This window comes from Stegodyphus dumicola, chromosome 3 (assembly GCF_044657685.1).
Source record: "Stegodyphus dumicola isolate Sdum_Otavi_A_Nest chromosome 3, ASM4465768v1".
In the NCBI taxonomy this organism is placed as follows: domain Eukaryota; kingdom Metazoa; phylum Arthropoda; class Arachnida; order Araneae; family Eresidae; genus Stegodyphus; species Stegodyphus dumicola.
Window position 1 is genome coordinate 240840919 of NC_140770.1, and position 23089 is coordinate 240864007.

A 23089-nucleotide genomic window follows, 5' to 3' on the forward strand; every position below is an offset into this window, starting at 1 on the left:
TTTTGGTAATTTTGTGGTTCTTCCCAAATTTCATTCAAACCACACTATGTTTGTTCGCAATGGTAGAATCAGATGATGACGAAGAATACTTGTTAGGCTCCTCATGCTCAGATACCAGTATTTCAACAGAAGAGTATGACTTTTCTGAAAGTGAAACTCTTTCAAGCTAAACCTGGATGCTGCTATGATTGAATAACCTTCTTGCAACCTTCCAAGATTCCCATTCCAACAGCCACAAGTGGGTGCAACAATAGAAACTTCTACTTTTACTCAAGAAAAACAACATTTTGAACTATTTTTTGGAAGAGACTAATAGATATGCACAACAATGCCTTGGAAGACAACATCTGAAGCCTACAAGCTGATCAAAAAGGTGAGTGCCTACAAATGACCATAAAATGAAAGTATTTCTGTTGCTCCATGTTTTACAGGGTATTCTTCAGAAGTCCAATGTCTCAATGTTTTGGTAAAAAAATACATCTTGAAACTCCATTCTTTCACAAAGTTATGTCCTGCACAAGTTTCAAATAATAAGACAATATTTACATTTTGTGACCAGTGAAGAAATCGACCTTGAAACACACCCTAATGAAAACCTGCACAAAATTTAGCCCATTTTTCAGTTTCTCAACACCAAATTTTGTTCAACTCACATCCCCGATTGTAATGTCACTATAGATGAAAGCCTGATGCTATATAAGAATAGACTGGGATGGATCCAATACATGCCTCTAAAAAGATCTTGGTTTGGGATGAAAACAGTCATGCTATGCGAGAATAAGACTGGCTACATTTTTTCAAGCATCATCTACACGGGAAAGGGAACAAAGCTTGATGGCGAATATGCATATCTCAGCATGTCTGGTCAAGTAGTTATGTCACTGATGAAACCTCTAGTAGGCAAAGGATATTGTTTGGTCACAGATAATTATTATACTTCTCAACAGTTAGCTGATGAGCTTGTGCAACTATATTCTACAGACATATACTAAACTGTATGGGCAATCAGGAAAGACTTACCACTCCATTAGAAAAAAAAGTGCCATTCTGATCTTCCAGCATGGGAAAATCATAGTCTGGAAATAGCACAAAGAAACAAGAAAGAAATTTACCAATTTTCTTTGGTAGATACTGCAGAAATGATTGAGAAGTCAGATTGGAAGAAGCAAATGAAACTGAAACCTAAAGTAGTTGCTGACTATAACAACACTAGACTAGAAGAGAAACACGCTAATGCGACAATCAAAATCATAACAACCTTGTATTTAGCGTAGGTATAATGAAACACTCAATCGATTTCGAGGGCAGCTAAAGGTCCCTCCTCTTCAGGAGAAAGAAATACCTAGAAAGAAGAAAATAAAGGAGATGGAGTCACAGAAACACGTGGTCCTTATCAGCACTGCATATGGTTATAACTAGATTTTAATTCAGAGTTGCACTGGCTGCCTACTTTTACTGAGCCAGGCTATCTGATCGAGCATGAAAAATTAGCGAAGTTAAAATAGGGAGCGAGGGGCAAATGCGCCTTACGCTCAAAATCTGAACTTCAAATAATCGAAAGCAACCACTGAACGGATTTTTATACCCTCTGGTAGTACCAAACGTGAGGAGGTAACGCCATCTATCGACATAAATAACTGGGTTAAGATAGTAGAATTTTAAAGGCATTAGGAAGGACTGGATTGGACTTCAAATCATTAACTAAACCTGCTAAATCTTTGTAAATGTGAAAAGCCTCAAGAAAATCCAATTCACCTATGGAAGAAGCCTTTTGGATAATTTTTGCAAATCCAAAATCAAAATTATGGTTAAAAGTCCAACTATGATATGCTATTGAAGACTTGTTAATTTTGCCTTTTCTGACATAAGATTCATGTTCCTTGATACGAAACTTCAACGCTCTTTTCGTTTGGCCGATATATCTTAAACCACACTGACACGATATACTATAAATTCCCCAAGAATTCAAGAGAGAAATGCAATCTTTTAGAATCGAAGGGTGAATTTTATTAATAGGGGAGAAACCGACTTGAAAATTGAATTTCTGGAGAATCCGTGCAATTTTATAGCTAACAGAAGGATAAAATGGAAGCCCGACAAGGTCATTAATATTATTTCTAACAGTGGAATGTCTTCTTTGATGGGAATCAGAAAATTTTTTAACGGCTTTATCAATAATCACGGGAGAAAATCCACGGTCAATCGCAACTGCTCTCAAATAATTAAGTTCATTGGTAAGCAAAGATTCAGAGGAACAAACTTTAAGCGCGCGGAATACATAATAGTAAAAAGAAGCCATTTTTTGCTTAACAGGGTGGCATGACTTGGCATGGGGTGGTAAACAAACTGCAAAGGGTTTACGGTACACAGTGGTGCTAAAATCGGTTTCATTGCGGATTATAAGAATATCGAGGAAGGGGAGGGAATTGTTGGATTCAATTTCAAGAGTGAATTGGATGGCTGGATCAATTGAATTCATAATAGATAGAATCTCGGATAAATCCTCTTTATAACCGTCAAAAAGTGAGAAAAAATCTAGTTATAACCACGTGCAGTGCTGATAAGGACCACGTGTTTCTGTGACTCCTTTATCTTCTTCTTTCTAGGTATTTCTTTCTCCTGATGAGGAGGGACCTTTAGCTGCTCTCGAAATCGATTGAGTGTTTCATTATACCTACGCTAAATGCAAGGTTGTTTTTACGATTTTGATTATAACAACACTATCGGAGGTGTTGATAAAGTTGATCAGCATCTTACAGATTATCCCATTGCCAGAAAATATGGAAAGAAATACAACGTAAAGGTATTTTTCCATCTTCTGGATTAAGCACTTTGGAATTCTTTTATTATTTATTAGTAGTCAGGCAGTGGAAAATGTAATGAGGACTACAGAATCTCAATTATGGAACAAGTTATTGGAGATAATAAGCCACACATTCTGCCGACAGGACCAGGGCGTCCCAATATGAACTTGTTGCGACTTACGGCAAGTAAGTTATGAACTTGTTGCACTTTCCTGAACACATTCCATCAACAAGAGAAAACAACTACTCCAACTTGACAATGTTTCCTTTGTTGTCATAAACGGAAATGATGAAAACGGAAAGAGGATATGACATGAAACTCCAGTTTATTGTAAAGACTTGATGTAGACTTGTGTGGCATGCCATGTTTTCTTACATACCATACTGTAAAGAAGTTGTAAAATTCAAAGGAATGTGAGGGACATGACCAGATAAATAATAATATTGTTGTATTAGTTTATTATACTTATCTTGAAAAATATGTCATTTGATTTATTTTGCTATAATTTGAGCAGATTACTGTAATCCATTAACATTGCCCATATAGGTGAAAACACTGAATATAGTAGTTGTTTCATTTAATTTTTTTCCAAAAAATCTATTTCTAACATTTTGATGATAATAATAAACAAAATTAAAAAGAAAAATTCTTTTTTTTTTTTTTTTTTTTTTTTCATTTTGGTACGTTTTTCTCAAATATATTCCACAAGCAAGAACTTAGTGAAAGAATGGAGTTTCAAGATGTATTTTTTGAAACTCCATTCTTTCATATAATAGTACAAATATAAGCCTGTCTACAGCATTCCTTCACGTTTGTACGGAGTTCGTACATTTGGAGTGAATAACGATGACACTTAATGAAGTATAGAAACACTTATTTAGCGAATATTAATCAGAACAACTCCAAAGTCACTTTTTATAGTCATCAAAGATCTACTATAAACACGCTGGAACAAACAGTGACAGAGCCTTCAGGTTATCAGGCTATAACGGTGGAGACAGCTTCACTGCAAAGCACCAGAGTACAGCTTCCAACTCGGCTCATTCATTCTCGGAACTTCACGTACTCTCGAGACTCTCCACGCTACAACTCGTGATGCACTCGACGACACACAGAGCACAGCTCCCGACTCTTCAGTTCAGTCATTGCCGGAGCTTAACACACTCTAACTCGCACTAACTCTCCGCATACCAGCAGGGTTTATATAGATTTTGGCTTGTGTTCGAGAACATTCTGGGCCAAACCGGTAAGAATTCGTTCCAGAAGGTTCTTCATCCGTCCATGGCATATTGCCAATTTTGTCGCCAAACGGGCGATTTCTCGCCAAATGTGGCAACCTTAAAACTGGTTTGCAGGGAATCCATCTTACCACGTCTGGACATTTTGTAACAATAATAATAAGAGATATAAATGAACTATATAATTAACAATTGAAATGTGAATTCTAAATATATAATCTTAATTGGTAAAAGAAACATCTTTTAATTTTAATTAATATGAGCATATCACTGAGTTAAATTTTCAAGGTACAGTTCTGATTATCTAACATACCATGAAAACCTAATTCATGCAAAATTTACTGTATGGACTGTTCAATAAGTATATGTCTGCATAGTCAAGACTTACTATACATTTAAAATGAAAGGATTTTACATAAGATTTAAGTTCAGAATGGCATGGTTAATATTAACTAATCATTACCAGATCATGGCTTTCACAATTCAACTTCTTCAACTTTCTGAAGAACAAATTTTCATTTTCTTTAATGCTTACCATCTAATGTGTCTTTTAAACTTTGTATTTTAATGGGCCTATCTTTATTTCCAAATCAAATAATAATACTATTGTACCTATAAAAAGGTAAAATTAGATACTGATTTCAATATTAAGTGATTATACTTGTTTTCTACTATGTGTAGACCAGTGATGGCGAACCTATGACCTGCGGGTAAGACACTGACCCACGAAGGGCTTTTTAAACGACCCATATGCTGATTTTTATAAATTTATTTCTCATAAAAAAGTGGATGGACAATTGAAAATATTAAAAAATTAAAGTATAAATATCTAATGTTGAATATATTAAAAAAAAATTCCAAGTGAACACTGGCCAACTGATTTCCTGTCATGTATCACTCAACACTCAAGCTGCGCACCTCTCGTCTCCTTCGATGATTCATTACAGGTCACATGCCAACAATTTTAAATGTGCAAGTGCCTGAAACGTTGTCTGATGTGGTGCATCTAACGTCACATGAATGAAATGCTGCAAATGTTTAGATTATAATGATAATAGTAGGAAGGTTTTGAGGAGGTAAGATTAATTATTTTCTGATTTCTTATATGAATTGTTCTAAATTATTCCAGTGAACATTTCTCCCAAATAAAAACAGAAATATTTTAGAGAATGTTTCACTGGACTGGCTTTTTCTTTGTCAGAAACAATAATATTCCTTAGCTGAAAATGACTCAAATATAACGACATAAAATCAAGGACTATGGTTTCAGTATTAGCTAAGTTAATAGTTATTACTCATTTGATAAAGTTTTAATGATGTTGATTTTCATTTTAATTACATTAGTAGTTTTAAAACTTTAGGATGTGAATTGAATGAAAATCTTTATATGTTCTTTAAAACCATGTTTACATGTTTCTCGAAGTTATACACATGTAACAAGATTATACATACGACATACAATAATCTGATTCAAAGGCGAATACAAGGGGTATTACATGTCAAAGGTAGTCCTATGGCATATTAGGAAAGGATTCCTTATAAATTGAGAAACCTGAAAAGACTAAGAAAATGACTAAAAAGAAGAAAGCTGCTACCAACATGGAAATCCCAAGAAAAGTTAAGACCCCTGCAGTAGAAACAGAGGACCAACGTCTTGGAATTGATTAAACATCATGGAGTGGATAATTTTGTAAGCATGTTAGCATGAAAGGAAATTATATCGAGGCCGCCGCCAGTCCCAGTTCAGCCAGTCGACGATGGAAGGAAAAGACTCAGAACTGAAGAACCCCCAGCTGCTGAAAAGTCAAATAATGAGTGGATATCACCAAAGAAGACTGCAAGAATTACTGAATCTCAAAAGCTTATGGAATTAGAACAGTTTAATACATTCCAAATTCTTCAAACCTGAGCTGATGATACTGAAGGAGGAAACGCTGTTGAAGCCACCCCCCCCCCATCGTACTGCCAAGCAACGATACTGACTGGTCAGAAATGGGCACAGTTTTTAAGCAAAACTGTAAAGAGGAATACGAATCTGTATTAAGAGCCCAGTCAATCTTCGTCTACGCAAAAACGATGGTAAAGTACAAAACCATAAGCAAAGTTCTACTGACCTCAGCAATGTCTTCAGCTTCAACGTAACCATCGAGAAGTTTTCACCCCGTAAACGACCTATACAATGTTATTGTTGTCAAGGAAGGGGACATTCACAATCCTAATATAACCACACTGAAAGATGTTGCAAATGCAGCAAAACCCATCGCAGTAATCAATGTCAATTGAAAAAGGATGAAAAACCCAAGTGAATTTTTTGTAATTCAGAACATGTTAGTAGCTATCCTGGATGTAGCAATATAGATGACATTTTGGAAAAAAAATTCAAAGACCCCAGCAAAGAGCTTGTGAACTTAGTGAAGACAACTTTCCCGAAATGACGAAAAATGTTACTATACCAGAAAAACAAAATCTTCTGAAGATTTCCTACAGTCAGAAACTTCAAAACAAGATTTCACCTTCACTGGACGACATACAAGCAGCAATGGTCTGGGTTCAAAATTAAAACATCGCAAAATTTCTAAAAAATACTATTTCCATTATCGGAAAAATGCAGGCAGCAAGAACACCAGCAGACAAGTTAAAACTAAGATTTCAAGCAACCATGATGATAATTAACTTTGTAGAAGCAAAATAAACCAGTTCCAGTAACCAACACCAGATGGCGATAGGCTAGACCCTCTGCTAACCCTAAATCTCGATTTCAAGACCAGTAGTGGAAACCAACACCAGATGGCACCACATTCAACCCCAAGCTAACCCTAAACCTTGATTTTGGGCTTACTTTCTACAACTGACAAGAGGTGGTGCCACCCAAGCGACTCCAGTTTCTACATTCACCTTCAGGAAGCTTCTTCATCTTTTCCACTGATCATCTTCACTTCTACCACCTCAGAGGGCGAAAAGTTCAGTGTTTTTTCTTCTAGTTTCCTCCTGATGACCTCCTGCTACAGGATCCACTTAAGTTTTCCACAAAGCCAGGTCCTTCGGGAGTTCTCTCATTGTTACTGGGAAGTACTGCCACAGTGTAGTAGAAACCCAGCAAAAACACCTTAGAATCTTACGGGGTTTCCATTATTTTCGTAATTACTTGTATCTGCAATTATTTTTATTAATGAAAGATATTTCAAAATGCATATATGTCTTTCTTTACACCTTGTTCTTTCAAATACTCAGTGCAAAGGCGACACTGGGCACGGTGTCTCCTGGTGTATTAATTCAAGGTATCACACCACTGACATAAATTTTTTGATGTTGACCTTTATTTTTTGCTCTTCACTTAGAAGGGCAACAGTTGTAGAAACAAAAAGGAAGCATAATAATTTTTAGAATATTTTAAAAGTGAGAAAAGAAGAAGAAGAAAAAAGGCAACTGTTAAGTTTTTCTGTTAACAAATTTTTGTTGTTTCCAAATTATTGGTACCCTCAATGACTCAGTGACCCATGCAACTAGCATTTGAAAAAATAACGAACAAAATTTGACCCACTTCTCAAAAAAGTTCATTATTGTGGTATAGACTGATATAAAATGTTTTTTCTTGTTCTGTAGAATTATATTAACAACCAGTCTTTGGCAGTTCCCCATAATCTAACTACTAATCAGCCCTATTTAGGGCAGACAATTGTTTAACACTTTGAGCGTCATGACTGGCTTTATCTGGTCATAAGACTTTTTGTTTACTTTCTTATATATAAATATAAATTTTTGTACTTATAATTACACATAAATATTAATAATTATAGCAATACGAATGCCATCTCGATGAATGTAAGTTTATGAAAATAGAGACTAAAATACGTAATTATACAAATTTAGCTAATAAATGCTGTTTAAATATAGGTCTTAATGACAGATCCAAAAACCTGTGCCACTCAGGGTTAAAGAGTAAAGCCATTCAATACATTTCAGTAAACGAAGGAGAATGAATTACACTCTATACTTATAAATTCTTCTACTTTTGATCTTATCACGTAGTTATGAAACATTTTAAAAATTCTTACACTGATGTAAAAATCACCTTTGGTAATTTCGATAAAACTGTGACATTTTAACATTGCATAATTTACATTCAAATTAACTTTTCCAACATGATTTTTCTCCTTTAAATGTTACATAACAAACAGAGTCATAGCTAGGGTTTTCAGCGCCCAGGGACAACTGAAGATTTTGCGCCCCCTACTGCTTGCCAAGGATGGAAAACATTTAATTCTAAAATGTCATAACATCAGTTTGGCTCCCCTTGGATTCTGCGCCCGGGGACAGATGCCCCCCTCTAGCTATGCCCCTGCAGGGTTCGTACACATTTCCTTACATGAAAATTAAGCACTTTTAAGGACCATCAAAGAAAAAATTAAGGACCTATCATCAAACAAACAAAACAAAAAAAAAAAAAAAAAAAAAAAAAAAAAAAAAACAAAAACAAATAGAATAAAGCAATTATCCATACAACCGACTTCATGCTTGTAATTTCACTTTAAGAAACTAATAGAAGTGTGTATTATGCACTATTATTAAATTCACTTTAATACTTACCATAAAACAATTTTGAAAATTAAACTAACTCCCTACAAGTTATGAAGTAGATAACATTAAATTAGGAACATAATTTCTTTAAAAACATGTATAAGTGTATTTTACACTAATAACAGTCACTATTTTAGAGATTTACATGATTATTATTATCTTATTTGATATTTATTTAAACACAGTCAACTACTATTATAATCACAATGTAAGAATATTTTCCAGATTAAAATAACTGATTTGTAAACATACATACATTTCCTTGGTTTTTTGAAAGATACTAGAATAATAAACTGTACAATAAAAGATACAAAACATCTGTGCTTTTTTTTAAATCTGAAATCTTTTCAGCTATTTTAACATCTAATTTATTTATGTCTATTTCCTTTTCTTTAACTATTCTTCTAAGTTCATTTACTTTGATAAACAAATCAATGTTCATGCTGGTCTCAGCTTCATCAGCTAAAGCATCTACTTCTTCATTAATATCTTTAATGTCCCTTTGAAGAAATTTTTTCTTCTGCTTCATATAATCAATTTCTTCCTCAATGATATTTCTTTTCCTCTTTGAATTTTCAGATTTAGTTAAAGATTTTTGTTCTTCTAAATATTGCATATATTTAGACCTTGCAGAAGCTGCTGCTGATCTAATTTCTTTATTAATTTCGATATTAAGAACAACTCCAGAAAATTTTATGTAATCAAATACTGTGTATTGAAAAATGTATTATGAGTCACTTAAATTTTCAATTTCAATTGCTTTATTTACAGAGAAGCCCTTTTCCAGAGAGCCCTGTCCATGTGACAAGATAAGAATCATTTTCACTATTTTCCATACTTTTGAATAGTGAAAATCATGAAAATAAGAAGTGAGAAATGTGTCAAGAGAAAGATTTTGAGGATCAAAAATAGAAAATTCATGTAAATTTGTCTTAACTACTTTGTCTAGAAACTCTCCAAACTGCAGCAGAATTTCATCCGAATCATCTTGTAAAACACGTTTATTCTGCATTAACACTGTTAGAACTATTTTCATTTTGTTCTGGGCTTTTTCTGGACTTTTAACCATCAATCGCAGGTCTATACAAGATGCATTTTGAATAAGAGAATAATTTATTGGACATTTAGACATTAAGTGTTGTACTATTGTTAAGACCCATTGTTGACCTTGTTTCAATGCAAAACTTTCAGCTTGTGAAATGTCCTTCTTGCGACATTTATCATTCATTAACTGCTCAGCAATGAATCCCAAATAAACTTTACTTTTATCATTATAACAATTTGGATCATTAAAATTAAATTTATAAAGATTTTCTGCTTTAGTTATTTTTGAATATTCTAGTTTCAAAATTTTAAAGTGCTGAAGGCAATCATTTACAAGTTTTAAGATATCTTCAGCAAAAAAGGGAATAAGTGGTTTATCACTTTGATAATATTCAAGGATATTTTCGATAGAGAGAGAAAAAAATTTAATTTTATAAGAAATGTTTTATCATTAGTTGCCTCCAAAATATTTGAGAAGGATTTCGATGAATATTTTTTAAACTTCCCCATTTCAACTTCTTTACAGTAGCAAGTCATCCCATATTTCAATCGCTCTTTCAACTGCTGGGACATTTTGCAACCATCGGTAAAAGCAGAACTTCACAGGTAGCTTTTTTAAGCCAGATATACTTAAAAAATCTTCACGTCTTGCAGGAGAATCTTTAAAAATCCAATATAAGGAGGATAAGAATGATGGAATGTCCCAGCCAGTGGATGACATCCTATGCTTGAAAGCATTGTTAAGAATGTGTACACCACATGTCCCTAATGTCAAGCATTGAATGTTATATTCCTTTGTCAAGTCCTGTTGCAATAAATCATAAAATTTCCAGTTTACTGCAGGACCATCCATCGATATATGTAAGAGTTTTGACAAGTCTAGTTTTTCAACACATTCATAAAATTTGGATAAAATAATTTCACTTTTTGCATGCCCTAAAAATGCAGAAGTAAGGTACTGAGTTCTGACCTTATTTTCGTGATGCCAGTACTTCACATAAATATCTAGTTGCTTCTTTTGATTTGTCAGATTAAGAGTCTCATCAAATAGTAATGTAAAAAACTCAGCATTGTTACAATGCTTTAGTAACAAAGTTTTAAAATACGGGCCAAGACCAAAATAACAGATATAAGCACATTTCTTTTCACCACATGAAAACTATTTTGCAATGGAACTATCCGGGAACATTTTAGTGAATAAAGGCCCAATATCATCACACGATTTAAAAGAATAGTGGCTTTTCATGCACTTAAAAGCCCACAATATTTCTGCATCTGTAACTTCAGATTTGAAAAGAAAAGAATTTATTTTATTATTTTCTACACTTATTGATGTTGAATTAGCAGTTACATCTTTTCCTGAAGTAGCTGGTTCTTCTAACTTGATAAAATTCATGATACTGTTAGAAGAAACTCTGCAATTGAGAAGGGAAAGATGTTTTGCAGCTAAAAGGGGCATTACATGCAAGGCATTAGTAAAATTAAGTATCGCATATATATGTATATAATGTATCTATCTATCTACCTATCTATCTATCTATCTATATATATATAATAAGAAATATATATATATAATAAGAAATGTATACTGAAAATATACATTTTTTACTATATATATATATATATATATATATACAGTACAAATTCCGAGATCCGGACATCCAATATCTGGAATGAGCTAAAATCCGGACCTCAAAGCCACCACCAACCAATTTTTTAGGGCTTTTTTGGAGGGAAGGGGTATGCTTTACGCATGCGCATTAGATTTTTTTCCTCATCATAAAAAAACATGTCGGAAATCCCGATTCTTAATCTCAGTTTGGCGCTAAATAATTTCTCATTATTGAAGAAATAATTATTTTAGCATAAATTTGTGTGATTAGTAACTTGACTCCATAGCTCCGTATCTGATTGGCATAATCTCAAACCGAAACATTTGTTAATTTTACACCAACTAATATTTTATATCCTTGATGCCGAAATCGCGAATCATTATTTATTGTATTTTGCTTTCATCACCGCATGTTTATCAACGGATGACAACTTGAGTGATGACTCATGCAGTGACGCCAAATAACAGAGTATTATCCGATTACAGATTTAAGTTTAATGCGCTAAAATGTTGACAAGGGGAGATTTAACAGAAATTTCTTTCCTTATGCTGAAAATAGATTTTGTTAATGATACTCATAGGACAAACGATTATATTTAGTGCTATTTGAATTAAGAATAACTGATTTGTTATTCACATAAAGCCAGAACCAGCGCCAGAGCTCGCATGGCCGCACCAGGCGGCAGAATTTAGGGAAGTTTAACAGAAGTTTTTCATTGCGATGACAATGCCCCAATCATCAATCAATTAACGGAGGGCGAAATCTGTAGTATGGTTCTAAATCCAAAAAATACAGCTACCAATAGTGAAGAAAGTAACAGAGAGGTTACTGAACGAGAAAAAATTTTGATTGACAAGTTATTCGGAATTCTCGACACAGCAATTACAGGACTTGAACAATGGAACTTAATAACTCAACAAGAAATTATATGTCTATAGTATTAGTCTAAAGTATCAGCAGAGAAAACAAATCAAACAACTCACATTGAAAGAAATGTTTAAAGTAAACATATAAATATTAAGCTCTTTTCTTTTGTAAATTTTGATACCCTTTAAATCATAAATGCTTCATTATTTCATAAATCACGATTTCATATTTTCAATTTTATAATTTCTGCGTGCCATCTTAGTAGATTTAAAATGATCTAATATCCGGAAAAATCTCAAATCTGGGATCGCCGAAGTCCCAACCTCAGACTTTGTACTGTATAAATATATATATATATATATATATATATACATAATGTATATTTTCAGTTAAACTTCTACCCAATAACTTTTTAGTAATTCATGAAAGTTAATTTTGCGTCTAGTTAATTCAGGAAAATTAGTTTCAATTAGTTGTTTCCAGCTTTAAAAATATTAAAAAATTTTTAATTAGTTAGTTGTTTTCAACTAATAATTGTATCACCATTAGCAAAAATAATGCATTACTATCAACAGCACAGGATTAAACCAAATACAGTCAAAAGTCATTAATTCGGACACCCATAATCCGGAATGATCTATAATCCGGACCTCAAAGCTAAAAACTTTCTGCGCATGCGCCTCGTTGGCACATGCGCACAGCCGTTTTACGCGTGCGCGTAAGACCTTGACTACTGCGCATATGCGTGTGCGCAAGTGCAGAATACGTTTTCACCTGTGCGTTTAATGCATAACGGACGGTGTAAGCTGAAATTATCTAATTATCTATTTCAGTTAATGATTGCGTTGTTCCTTAATCTTCGAATTGGATCCCGCTTATTATTTTTTGCAGACTGTAAGAGCTATTTTATAAAAGTAAACTTGAACTTTCGATTATGTCAAATAGAATTTCCGATGTTGGAACTTCCAAAGGATCTACAAAACGAAAGTATGTTTCGATGTCCAACAAAGAAAAAGTGGAATTGCTGCAAAAAATGGATAAAGACATGAAGAATGTGACAGAGAGGTTAGTGAAAACGAAAAAATTTTGATTGACAAGTTAGTCGGTATTCGCGGCACAGCAATTATAGGACTTGAACAGCGGAACTTTGTAACTAAACAAGAAATTATGTCTGTTTAATAAAATTAAAGAGAAAGTATTATCACATGAAACGAAGCAACTTAAACAACTTACAATGAAAGAAATGTTTAATAAAGTAAACAAATAAATGTTAAGCTTTTTCTTTTTGTAAATTTTGATACCCTTTAGATCATAATTGTTCTTTATTTTATAAATTACGGTTTCATATTTTTAATTTTAGAATTTCTGCATGCCATCTTACGAGATTTAAACTGATGATCTATAATCCGGAATAGCCGAAGTCCCGACAAGTCTGGATTAACGACTTTTGACTGTACTTAATTGTCTATTGAAGCTTCAAAACGTATTTCCGAACTTCACTTTTTCTCGGCTAATGTTACCGAATTTGCCCTTGGCGACCTAAAATCGAAATGGAGCCAACAGATTTCCCGTGAAATCGATAACAGACCCTCTGCAGAAATAAACTCATAATCCTGATATCCCATACATATAGTATGTGAAAAAGAGAATAAACTCCGTAGAAGGTGATAAAAAATTAATTTATGGCTTAATTGAAACAAACACAGAAATTAAGCTAAGCAAAACCGTGTAAAAACAAATTGAAATGATAAAACGAAACTTAATTTTCATGTGAATTTTCAGCGCTGACTTTTCCCATTATAGAAATTTCAATTTGTTTCATACAAAGATCGCATTTAGCTTTATAAGGATTGTCATCCATCAATATCCAGTCTTTGTAGTCAGCTTGATGAAGCCACAGTTTATTGAAAAATCACTTTCCAGGCATTTCGTTCCTATTGGCGTCGGAAGGGTTGTGGCCTTCCAGGTTGGGATTGCTCTAATTTTGGCAAATATTTTCAGATCCCCCCCCTTTTTTTTTCTCGAGCATCTTCATCATTACTTTCACCTCTTAAAGAACTTTTGGCTTCACACTTTCATCACAATCTGCCTAAATTTATGGATAACACCTGTTTCGAAAGATTGGGTGAATAACCAATCAGACACCGATACTTCTGTTCGGGTAGCTAATTTTTTTTTTTTTTTTTTTTTTTTTTTTTTTTTTTATCGTTTGCAACACAAATCCGCCAACAGATTGGTTAAGAGCCGTGCAATTTTAATTCCATATTCATGAGAAATCGCAATTCACACATAGAATGGCAATCATTAGAAATGATAAGAAATGTCAAATGAGCAAAATTAAGGACCGTTTATTCATTTTGGCCAAAATTAAGGACTTTTAAGGACCAAAAATCATTTTTGAAAAAATTAAGGACTTTTAAGGACCGTAAGAACCCTGCCCTGATAACAAATCCTCATATAAATAAGTCACATTTTTCAACCTAAAACTACATCATATAACAGGGATGGCCATAGCACTGCTCACACAAACAACTGGTGCATTTCTTATACAAATAAAATATATGTATAAACCACAGTAAACTAAAACTGTTCAATGCACACAAGAAAGTAATTAATTTATTTCTTTTTCCAAAGTTATTAGTAAACTTAAGCTGATCAATGTCCAAATGTAATAATTTTATTTTGTTTCTTGTTAGTCAAGAAATTAATAATATTATTTAAATACGTAAAATAAATAAACAAACAAAAATATTAAACTGATTCTCTCAAACAATTTTGTAAAGGAAATCTTTAAATGTTAAATTTGCTTGTGGATGTTTTACAAATGGTTAGGTTAGGTTATTTAATTACAGCAAAGCCTCGAGGGCTATCTGCCTAAGGGGAGGGATGCTTTCGTGGAGGACTTTCTAAGGGAAACTGGCTCGTATACACGTTACACATGGGGAAAACCACGAAAACACCCATGCAGCCAGCGCGTTCGCGGGATTCGAACCTCGGACCGAACTAACAGTGTTCAGCGATTTTACCGCTTGGCCGCTGGTGGGCTGTTTTACAAATGGATCAATGCTTTTCCAGGAAGGGTCCGCTGAATTTCTGAATCATTAGTAGAGGTAGAAACTAAACTGGGATGATCTGTGAGAAGAACAAAATGCCCGTAATGCATCAGAAACATTTGATATATAGAGTTTGATACAAGTTAAAATTAATTTAGAAGTTGATTCGATGCCCGAATTAATCAGAAATTATGGCTATTGGAAGCTTTGGGAATTTATAATAAATCTTATGATAGCCACAGCTTAGACGATGATGTTACCTTTAAAAACTTTCGAGTTTCCATAGACGTTGGACAACAGATATACAGCTTATTTGATATGGAACAAGCATGCAGGGGAATTATGGTTATATAATTTTAAGGTGGCAGAATAATGATGTGAGTTGTGGTGCAGATTTCAGAAAACTTCAGTTATAAAACAACATATAGATCAATATTAACAAGAAGGTATCATGAAAGAATGAGAGTATTTAAAAACTGAAAAAGAGTATTTTTTACCATATCACGCTGTAATTTGAGGTAACAAAGACACCATAAAACTTCTTGTTATCTTTGATGCATCATCACATATTGAAGGCAAACTGCTATTGAATGATTGTTCAGATTCAGATATTTCTTTCATTTAAAACTTATCTCACTACTTCTAAAATGATATAAATACGCACTTGTGGCTTTTGGAAAATCTAGTTGTGATTTTTGAACTTTTCCAAATTCTAACATGCAGTTTTTACTAGCATGAAGTTTGGTCAGCCCTGTTATATAACATGTAAAATACGTTAATAGAATTTGAGTGTTACCATATTTCACCAATCTTACAAACAAGGCTTGGATTTTGAAGACATATGCATTTTTTGAGTATTTTCTCCTTCTGAAGCATTAAAAAAAATTTAGAGCATTTTTGGAGTTTTTATGACATTTTTGGGGCATTTCAAAGCATTCTGAGGCATATTCTCATAATCAATCTCAAAAATAACGTTACACTTGAAATAACACAGTCTCAACTCCCATGAACTCATTTTTATTTGGCTGGCATATCCTATTTACAGAAAATTGGTTATGTAATCAGTCTTATGTGTCATGAGATGCTTTTTTTACAAGATTATAAGTATCACTTCTAAGAATTTTCCCATCTCGGCATTTCTTAGCTCTTTAAGACTTTTCTGTGCATGTTCAGTTTCCATAGAATTACTTACAGAGGAGAAAAGGATATTTCATGGACACAATCTTAGAATTGCATACTCACAGCTGCAGGTAATACATGTTATTACTATGATAAAATTCCCTGTATTTTCTTTTTCTACTCAGCTGATATAATTTATTAATGGTAAGTTGGTGAATGACCTTGGATCTTTTCATTTTTAAAAAGAGATTATCGGATTAGGAATACCACGAATGGGGGGAAAAAATTGTCCACAGTACTTTTTGCCAAATGATGCTTTTGTCTCAAAAATACTGCTGAAACAAGCATCATTTTTTTTTTTTTTATATATAAATTTAGAATCTTCACTGTGCATATTTTATTTAAGATTTTTCACACGGGACAGAAAATGTTCCTTCACATATGTAACAAAAAAAAAAAAAAAAAAAAAAAAAAAAAAAAAAAAAATTATACACATGATTATTTCTTGGAAACAATGGAGAAAATTAGGAAAACTGTAAAGGGGGAATATTTGTTTCAAATAATGAAATGAATGATGCTTGCAGTTGTTATATGCACATTGTGATAATAGGTACCCTGCATCCAGATTTAGCTGGCAAGATATTTTTACAAACTCTAAAAAATAAACAACTCTGCAATTACTCAGTTGTTTGAAATATCACTAAACATTTTATAGCAAACTGGCATAACAACACAATGGCATGTTGCTCTTTTTAAGAGATGCTGCACAATACATGGTTAAAGCAGGAAATCAATAATGGGATTTTAACCCAAGCTATAGCACAAGCGATTTGTCTTGCTCATGTGTTGCGTCATCTCACTGAAGAAATTTACACAAATTACCTTACTGACAAGCTTTCATTTAATATAAAGAAAATATTTTTTTTAAATACTAAAACCGTGGCTTTCAAACTATGCGAAAAATATCCCTTTTCTTGAAAAGAAAAGCAGACATTTTTTAAAATAAAGAAGAGTTAATAATAAAAGATGAAGTTTTCTTCCAAGTATGCTGTAATAACTGCAATAAATGTCAACAGAAGCTTTTCCTGATATAAAAACTTATATACTGACATACTTATATACTGTATAAAAACTTATATACTGACAAATGAGGATAGTTCACTTTTGGGTACATCCGAAAGCACTTGGGAATTCAAAGCAATTGTAATACTTGTATATTTATGCAAGATTTAAAATTCAGAATTTAAAATAAAATCCAAGAGACAGGTATGTGTAATTGTTTTGTTCAGTCTAATTGTCAATGTTTGTCAACTGTGTAATTATTTTATATTATATATTTTTTTATTTTTAAGGATATTTTTAAGAGCATTTTTCAGCCATTTTCAAGGGCATTCTCAGTGAATTTTTAGATCATCCGAATCCAGGCCTTGCTTATAATATGACTACTGCTAATATTTATTTACATTACACATTCTTTTACGCTCACTGTTCTAAGAATTTGTTTATTGGAGAAAAGAAAAATATATAATAAATCTCTCATTTTAATCACTGCAATTTTTAGTTAAATCAAAAGCTTGAGAAAATCACTAATGGAAAATTTAATACAATTTGTTTTCTTTATTAGCAACCTGTCTTCTTATATTTTAAAAATTTTAAGGCTGTCCTATTGATTAAGAAAACGAACAGAGATTTTAGCTAACACTGTTTTTATTTTTTTATTAATATGCAAAATGTTTCTGTCAATTCACTCTCCACCTTTTTTACTTTTTGTGGCCCATTCATGAACTTTTTGTACTATACCAAGGGGTTCTTACAACAAATTTTTGGATATCAATTTTTGGAAAGTAATGTACGAAGTAACTCTGCTTTTTTTTTTTTTTTTTCATTTTACAGAATTTCTAAATGACACCCCCTCAAAAAAGGGGAAAATAAACTACATCTTAAAAATAAATTTAACTTATATGTAATAAAAATGCTAAAGAAAATACAGAACATTATAGTAGCTAACCTTTAGGTAAACTCGACATTTTATACTCTTCATCAGATTCATATTCTTCATCTTCCTCCTCCTGTTCCATAATTTCTTCTACATGATAAACAGAAGAATAAAAAATTACAGAAAATTCCCCAGTATTAAAGCATTTGAATATTATCATTCCCCCCTTACACTTAAACATTAAGAACACAATATTTAAAAGTTCAATATTAAGCTTTTCTGAAAAGAAAATACATATTAAAAAATATTAATCCTTTAAGGAGGAATCTGAGCATAAAAAATCACTGATGAGATTCATTAAAACAAGTCACTTGCAATTTCAAAATACTTTCAAAATATTTATTTGGCTAACTGAAATTAAAAAATAGAATTAAAATGTCGGATCAAAACATTAAAAAAATTTTAATTAAAAGCAGAACTTTTATTAAATATACACAGATGCTATATCTCATTTCATTATATACCAAAACATTTGAAGAAATATGCCTAACTTGCAAGTGGCCAGAGATGAAAAGTTTTATTTTCACATGAAATACAATGAAAAATCATAAATAAATAAAAACTCATTTTCATGCAACACATGCTGGTGAACGGTAAAAAGAAACCTCCAGGGTTCGTACACATTTCTGCATACGGAAATTAAGGACTTTTAAGGACCATTAATGAAAAAAATTAAGGACCTATGAGCAAATGGGAACTGAATAAATTCAATTAAAAATATTATCCATGCCTGAATTTCACTTTTGTAATACCATCCTAGAAATAAACTAGATCCCTAAGTAATATGCATTATTACTAAACATGAATTAATTAACATAATTATTAATAAGTTTAAGAATAAAATAAAATTTATGCAATTTATCGAGTAGCATTAAATATTTTACACTTATAATAGTTGGACATATTTGAAAGAAGATAAGTGACATTTACGTTTTACTAACAGTTAGCTTTATGTTGATTTTTGTCCCATACTTGGTCAGTCTACAGCAGGGATGGGCAAACTTTTTCGGTAGTGGGCCAAAAATCAAAAGAATTGGCGGGCGAAGATAAATTTTTCTAAAATTTTAAAAACAATATACAAGTATTACAAGTTAAATATGTTAATGAGATGAATGAAATTGCAATTTCATTTTTTAAAGTTCCTTATACAGTCAAAAGTCTTTAATCCGGACGTCCATAATCCGGACCTCAAAGCTACAAACTTTCTGCACATGTGTCAACACATTGCGCATAATACCTGTACGCATAGACGTAATATTTTTATGCATGCGCATATGCGTGTACGCATGTGCATAATACGTTTACACATGCACATTTAATATATAACAGATGGTATAAGCTAAGCTAAAATTATCTATTTCAGTTAATGTTGCAGATTGCGTTGTTCCTTAATCTTCTAATTAGATCCGGCTTATTATTTTTTGCAGACTGTTAGAGCAATTTTATAAAAGTAAGCTTGAACTTATTATGATTATGTCAAAAATCAAAAAGAACGATTATGTCAAAAAGAATTTCCGATTCTGAAGCTGCCAAAGAATTTGCAAAGCGAAAGCATGTTTCAATGTCCATCAAACAAAAAGTGGATAAAGGCATATCCTTTGTTTCTCTAACCATTCCGAAATCTGTTTATCAATTTCCCGCTGCTTTGCAGGGGGAAACGTAGCGGCGCGCAATGAACTGGAAGTTGACCTGTCAGCACTATATTTATCTTCCGGGCAGATGTTTTTATTTTATTTGTATTCTCTTACAATTCCTTACTAAATGTAGTATTTCATCTCGATGTACTCCATCTTTGATATGATTTAAATCAAATTCCTCGTCAGTATAAATATCAAAAATACACATCAAATAGTTTTCTGGTTGCAATTTTCTAATTTCGACTATGCATAATGTATGCTTTACACATGCGCGCGTTGAAAGAAAGGTTTAAAAAAGTAAACAAATAAATATTAAGCTTTCTTTGGGGTAAATTTTGATACCCTTTAGATCATAATTGCTCTTTATTTCATAAATTACGGTTTCATATTTTTAATTTTAAAATTACTGCATGCCATCTTACCAGATTTAAACTGATGATCTATAAACTGGAAAAATCGATAATCCAGAATCGCCGAAGTCCTGACGAGTCCGGATTAAAGACTTTTGACTGTATTGAGATTCGAAGCGAGATGTATTGATTCTAAGGAACGGGGCTAAATGTGAATAAGTGTTTCAACTATAAACCTTAGAAAGACTTATTTCAGTCTACTTCTGAAATAATTCTTTCTAAGGTTTATAGTTGAAAACACTTATTCACATATATAAGATGAAGCAAACATAGCACTGATTTTCTGGGCGTGAGATATTAAATTTGGGAAACCTACATTCGATAATGATTTGTAAAACTCAAACTTTGGCATATTTAGAAACAACTGCTTGAGATGATTGTTAGATTGCAAACCAATTAATTCAAGCTGCAAATATGACATTACTGCTTCACAATTTAAGTTGAAAGCCATGTTAAAAATATTCAGTTCTGTTTGAATGGCACTGAAATCTGCGTTCAAACTCAAAAATGCAGTTTTTTCAAGCCATCTTCATAATTCTTAAGCTTCTCTTCATTTACTGAGGGTATTGAATTTAACCTCAGGAAATGAGACAAATTGTTCTTAGCTAGATGCCCAGCAAACAGATTAAATTTTATTAAGTTTTAAGTTAAATTTTTTCTAAGAGGTCTAATTCACCTATATTGGATTCCCATATGTTTGCTAGAGAAAGATATAAAGCTTGTTGGTGCCAATCTGCAGCTATAACTAACAAAGAACTTCCGCTTTTAACACTTTACTGTCTGTGCTTGCAATTTCCATCAATTTATGTTTTGTAGAACAAAAACAGCGTAAAAATATCATCAGTCCTTTGAAAAAAAAGAAGGGAAAAAATATTTAAACTTTAAGTAGAAAAGGAGATGGATATATAATATATATTTCTTTTAATTTGCCTCGGACTAGCAAATTAAAATTATATTCTAAAGAAACTTTCTGTCGGCCGTAGTTTGCCCATCCCTGGTCTAGAGGTTTAGCAGATAGCAGGTAGTTTTTATGTCAAATGGCATAGGTTAAAATGAATAGTAAAATCGTAATTAGCATGATAACCCAAAAGACTGAATGTTGTCACCGCTGCTGCTTGTCTAGAGAGAGAGCTGCTGATTAGAAACCTGAAAGGCCTGATATAGACACGGCTGGCAAGTGTTTAAAGTTAGTCAGGTTTTAAATAGGTTTCATCATAGGTTTTAAATTCTGTAAGGTATGGCTGGACAACATTTTCAATGAAATCGAAATATTCCAAAAGAATGTTATTGCATTCTTCTTCTGCAATATGGCCTTTTTGGGGAAAATGCACCAGTATACTTTTCACTTTCTTGTATGCTTTTGTACTGCTTTGTGACATGTACTTTGGTTTACTTATGATCCATGTGACACTTTAAAGCAGACTCTTCCATACTTGTTATATTGATTTCAATTTTACACCAGGAACACATGGCCTTGCGATCATTTTCGCTTTGTTTAAGCCCTTCAGAATATTCTTCCTTAGAAAGCCAATCTTTGTTAAAAACACACTTACCCATTTTTAAAGTTTAGCTATACCTCAACATTTTCTGCAAATATAAATATTCATACATACATAACGATCGTAATAAACGTGAATATGAATGGACCTCGTGGGATTTGGAACATCTATGGTCTGTGGGTGGGAGAAAAAGTACGACTTAGACACTTAGATATACCAAACTATTGCCTGATGCAACGTCGCTGGTTCATGAAATCAAGCCCTGGGACACATGACATAGTAAAATCTTTACGAGGATAACATCTCTGAAGAGAAAACAGAGGAAAGGAAAAGGAGAGAGGTACCAAGAGAAAAAAAGCGTAAGGTATCTGGCAGATAATAAAACATGACAAGAATGGAGAAAAATCCAAAAGGATCCAATGATAATTCTTCAAAATGACAAATGCAAAGGAAATGTATGTGAAATATACTGGAATTTTCTACCCCTTTCACAACTCTTTGACCAATAGAACGACGTACACCTGTCTCTGCTCGCGCAAATCAAAGGTTAAAGGTTCTGTTAATGTGGAGAAAGCTATTTTTGGAAGTATTATTCACAATCTGACGCTCCAGAAAGAAAAAGTTGTTTACTCAGTTGTGGCTTTGATGCAAAGGGGAAACACAATAAAAACAAAAAAAAAATAAGCACTGAAAATAAACAAAAAAGTGCTTTAGAGAAAAAGTAAGCAACTATAAAGGCTTTTCTAATTTATTTTCAAATATAAGGACTTATAAGCATTTGTAAGGACCACTACAAACCCTGTTTATTCAGCTCATAACTCGACACTTTCACATGAAAAAATATTCAACACTGATACAAAATCGCTAATATTTTTTCCCAGTTGCTCAGGAATTGCTTATACAAGCGTAGAAGAATATAACTAAAGATCTTGAACCATCAAATGCTACAAATAAAATAACACTTTTACACATCAAATGTATTCGAAAACCTTCCTATTTCGCCAGAAACAAATAGGAGACTTAAACAAAAAGGAAAAACACCCTGGGCAACAGTGTTGTTTTAGATAATTAGAGATAGACAGAGTTTTCTTTTTTTTTCTTTTTTTTTTTTTTTCAAAATTTATGTCAAAATAAAGTTAAACAAAGTTTTTGTTTTGCCTAATTTTGAGTTTTACATTTCCGGGGTTCTTATCCACATTTATTAACTTGCCGATCACTGTATTTTTTTCG

The 23089-nt window shown here is 32.6% G+C and overlaps 1 protein-coding gene across 1 annotated transcript in view; it reads right to left on the minus strand.

The window, feature by feature from the left end:
* Positions 1-23089, minus strand: part of Brf (Brf RNA polymerase III subunit) — a 113796-nt gene that overhangs the window by 8067 nt on the left and 82640 nt on the right. The window contains exon 18 of the mRNA XM_035367018.2: positions 18326-18403. Coding sequence (XP_035222909.1) covers positions 18326-18403 — 78 coding nt within the window. The remainder of the gene's footprint in view (positions 1-18325; positions 18404-23089) is intronic.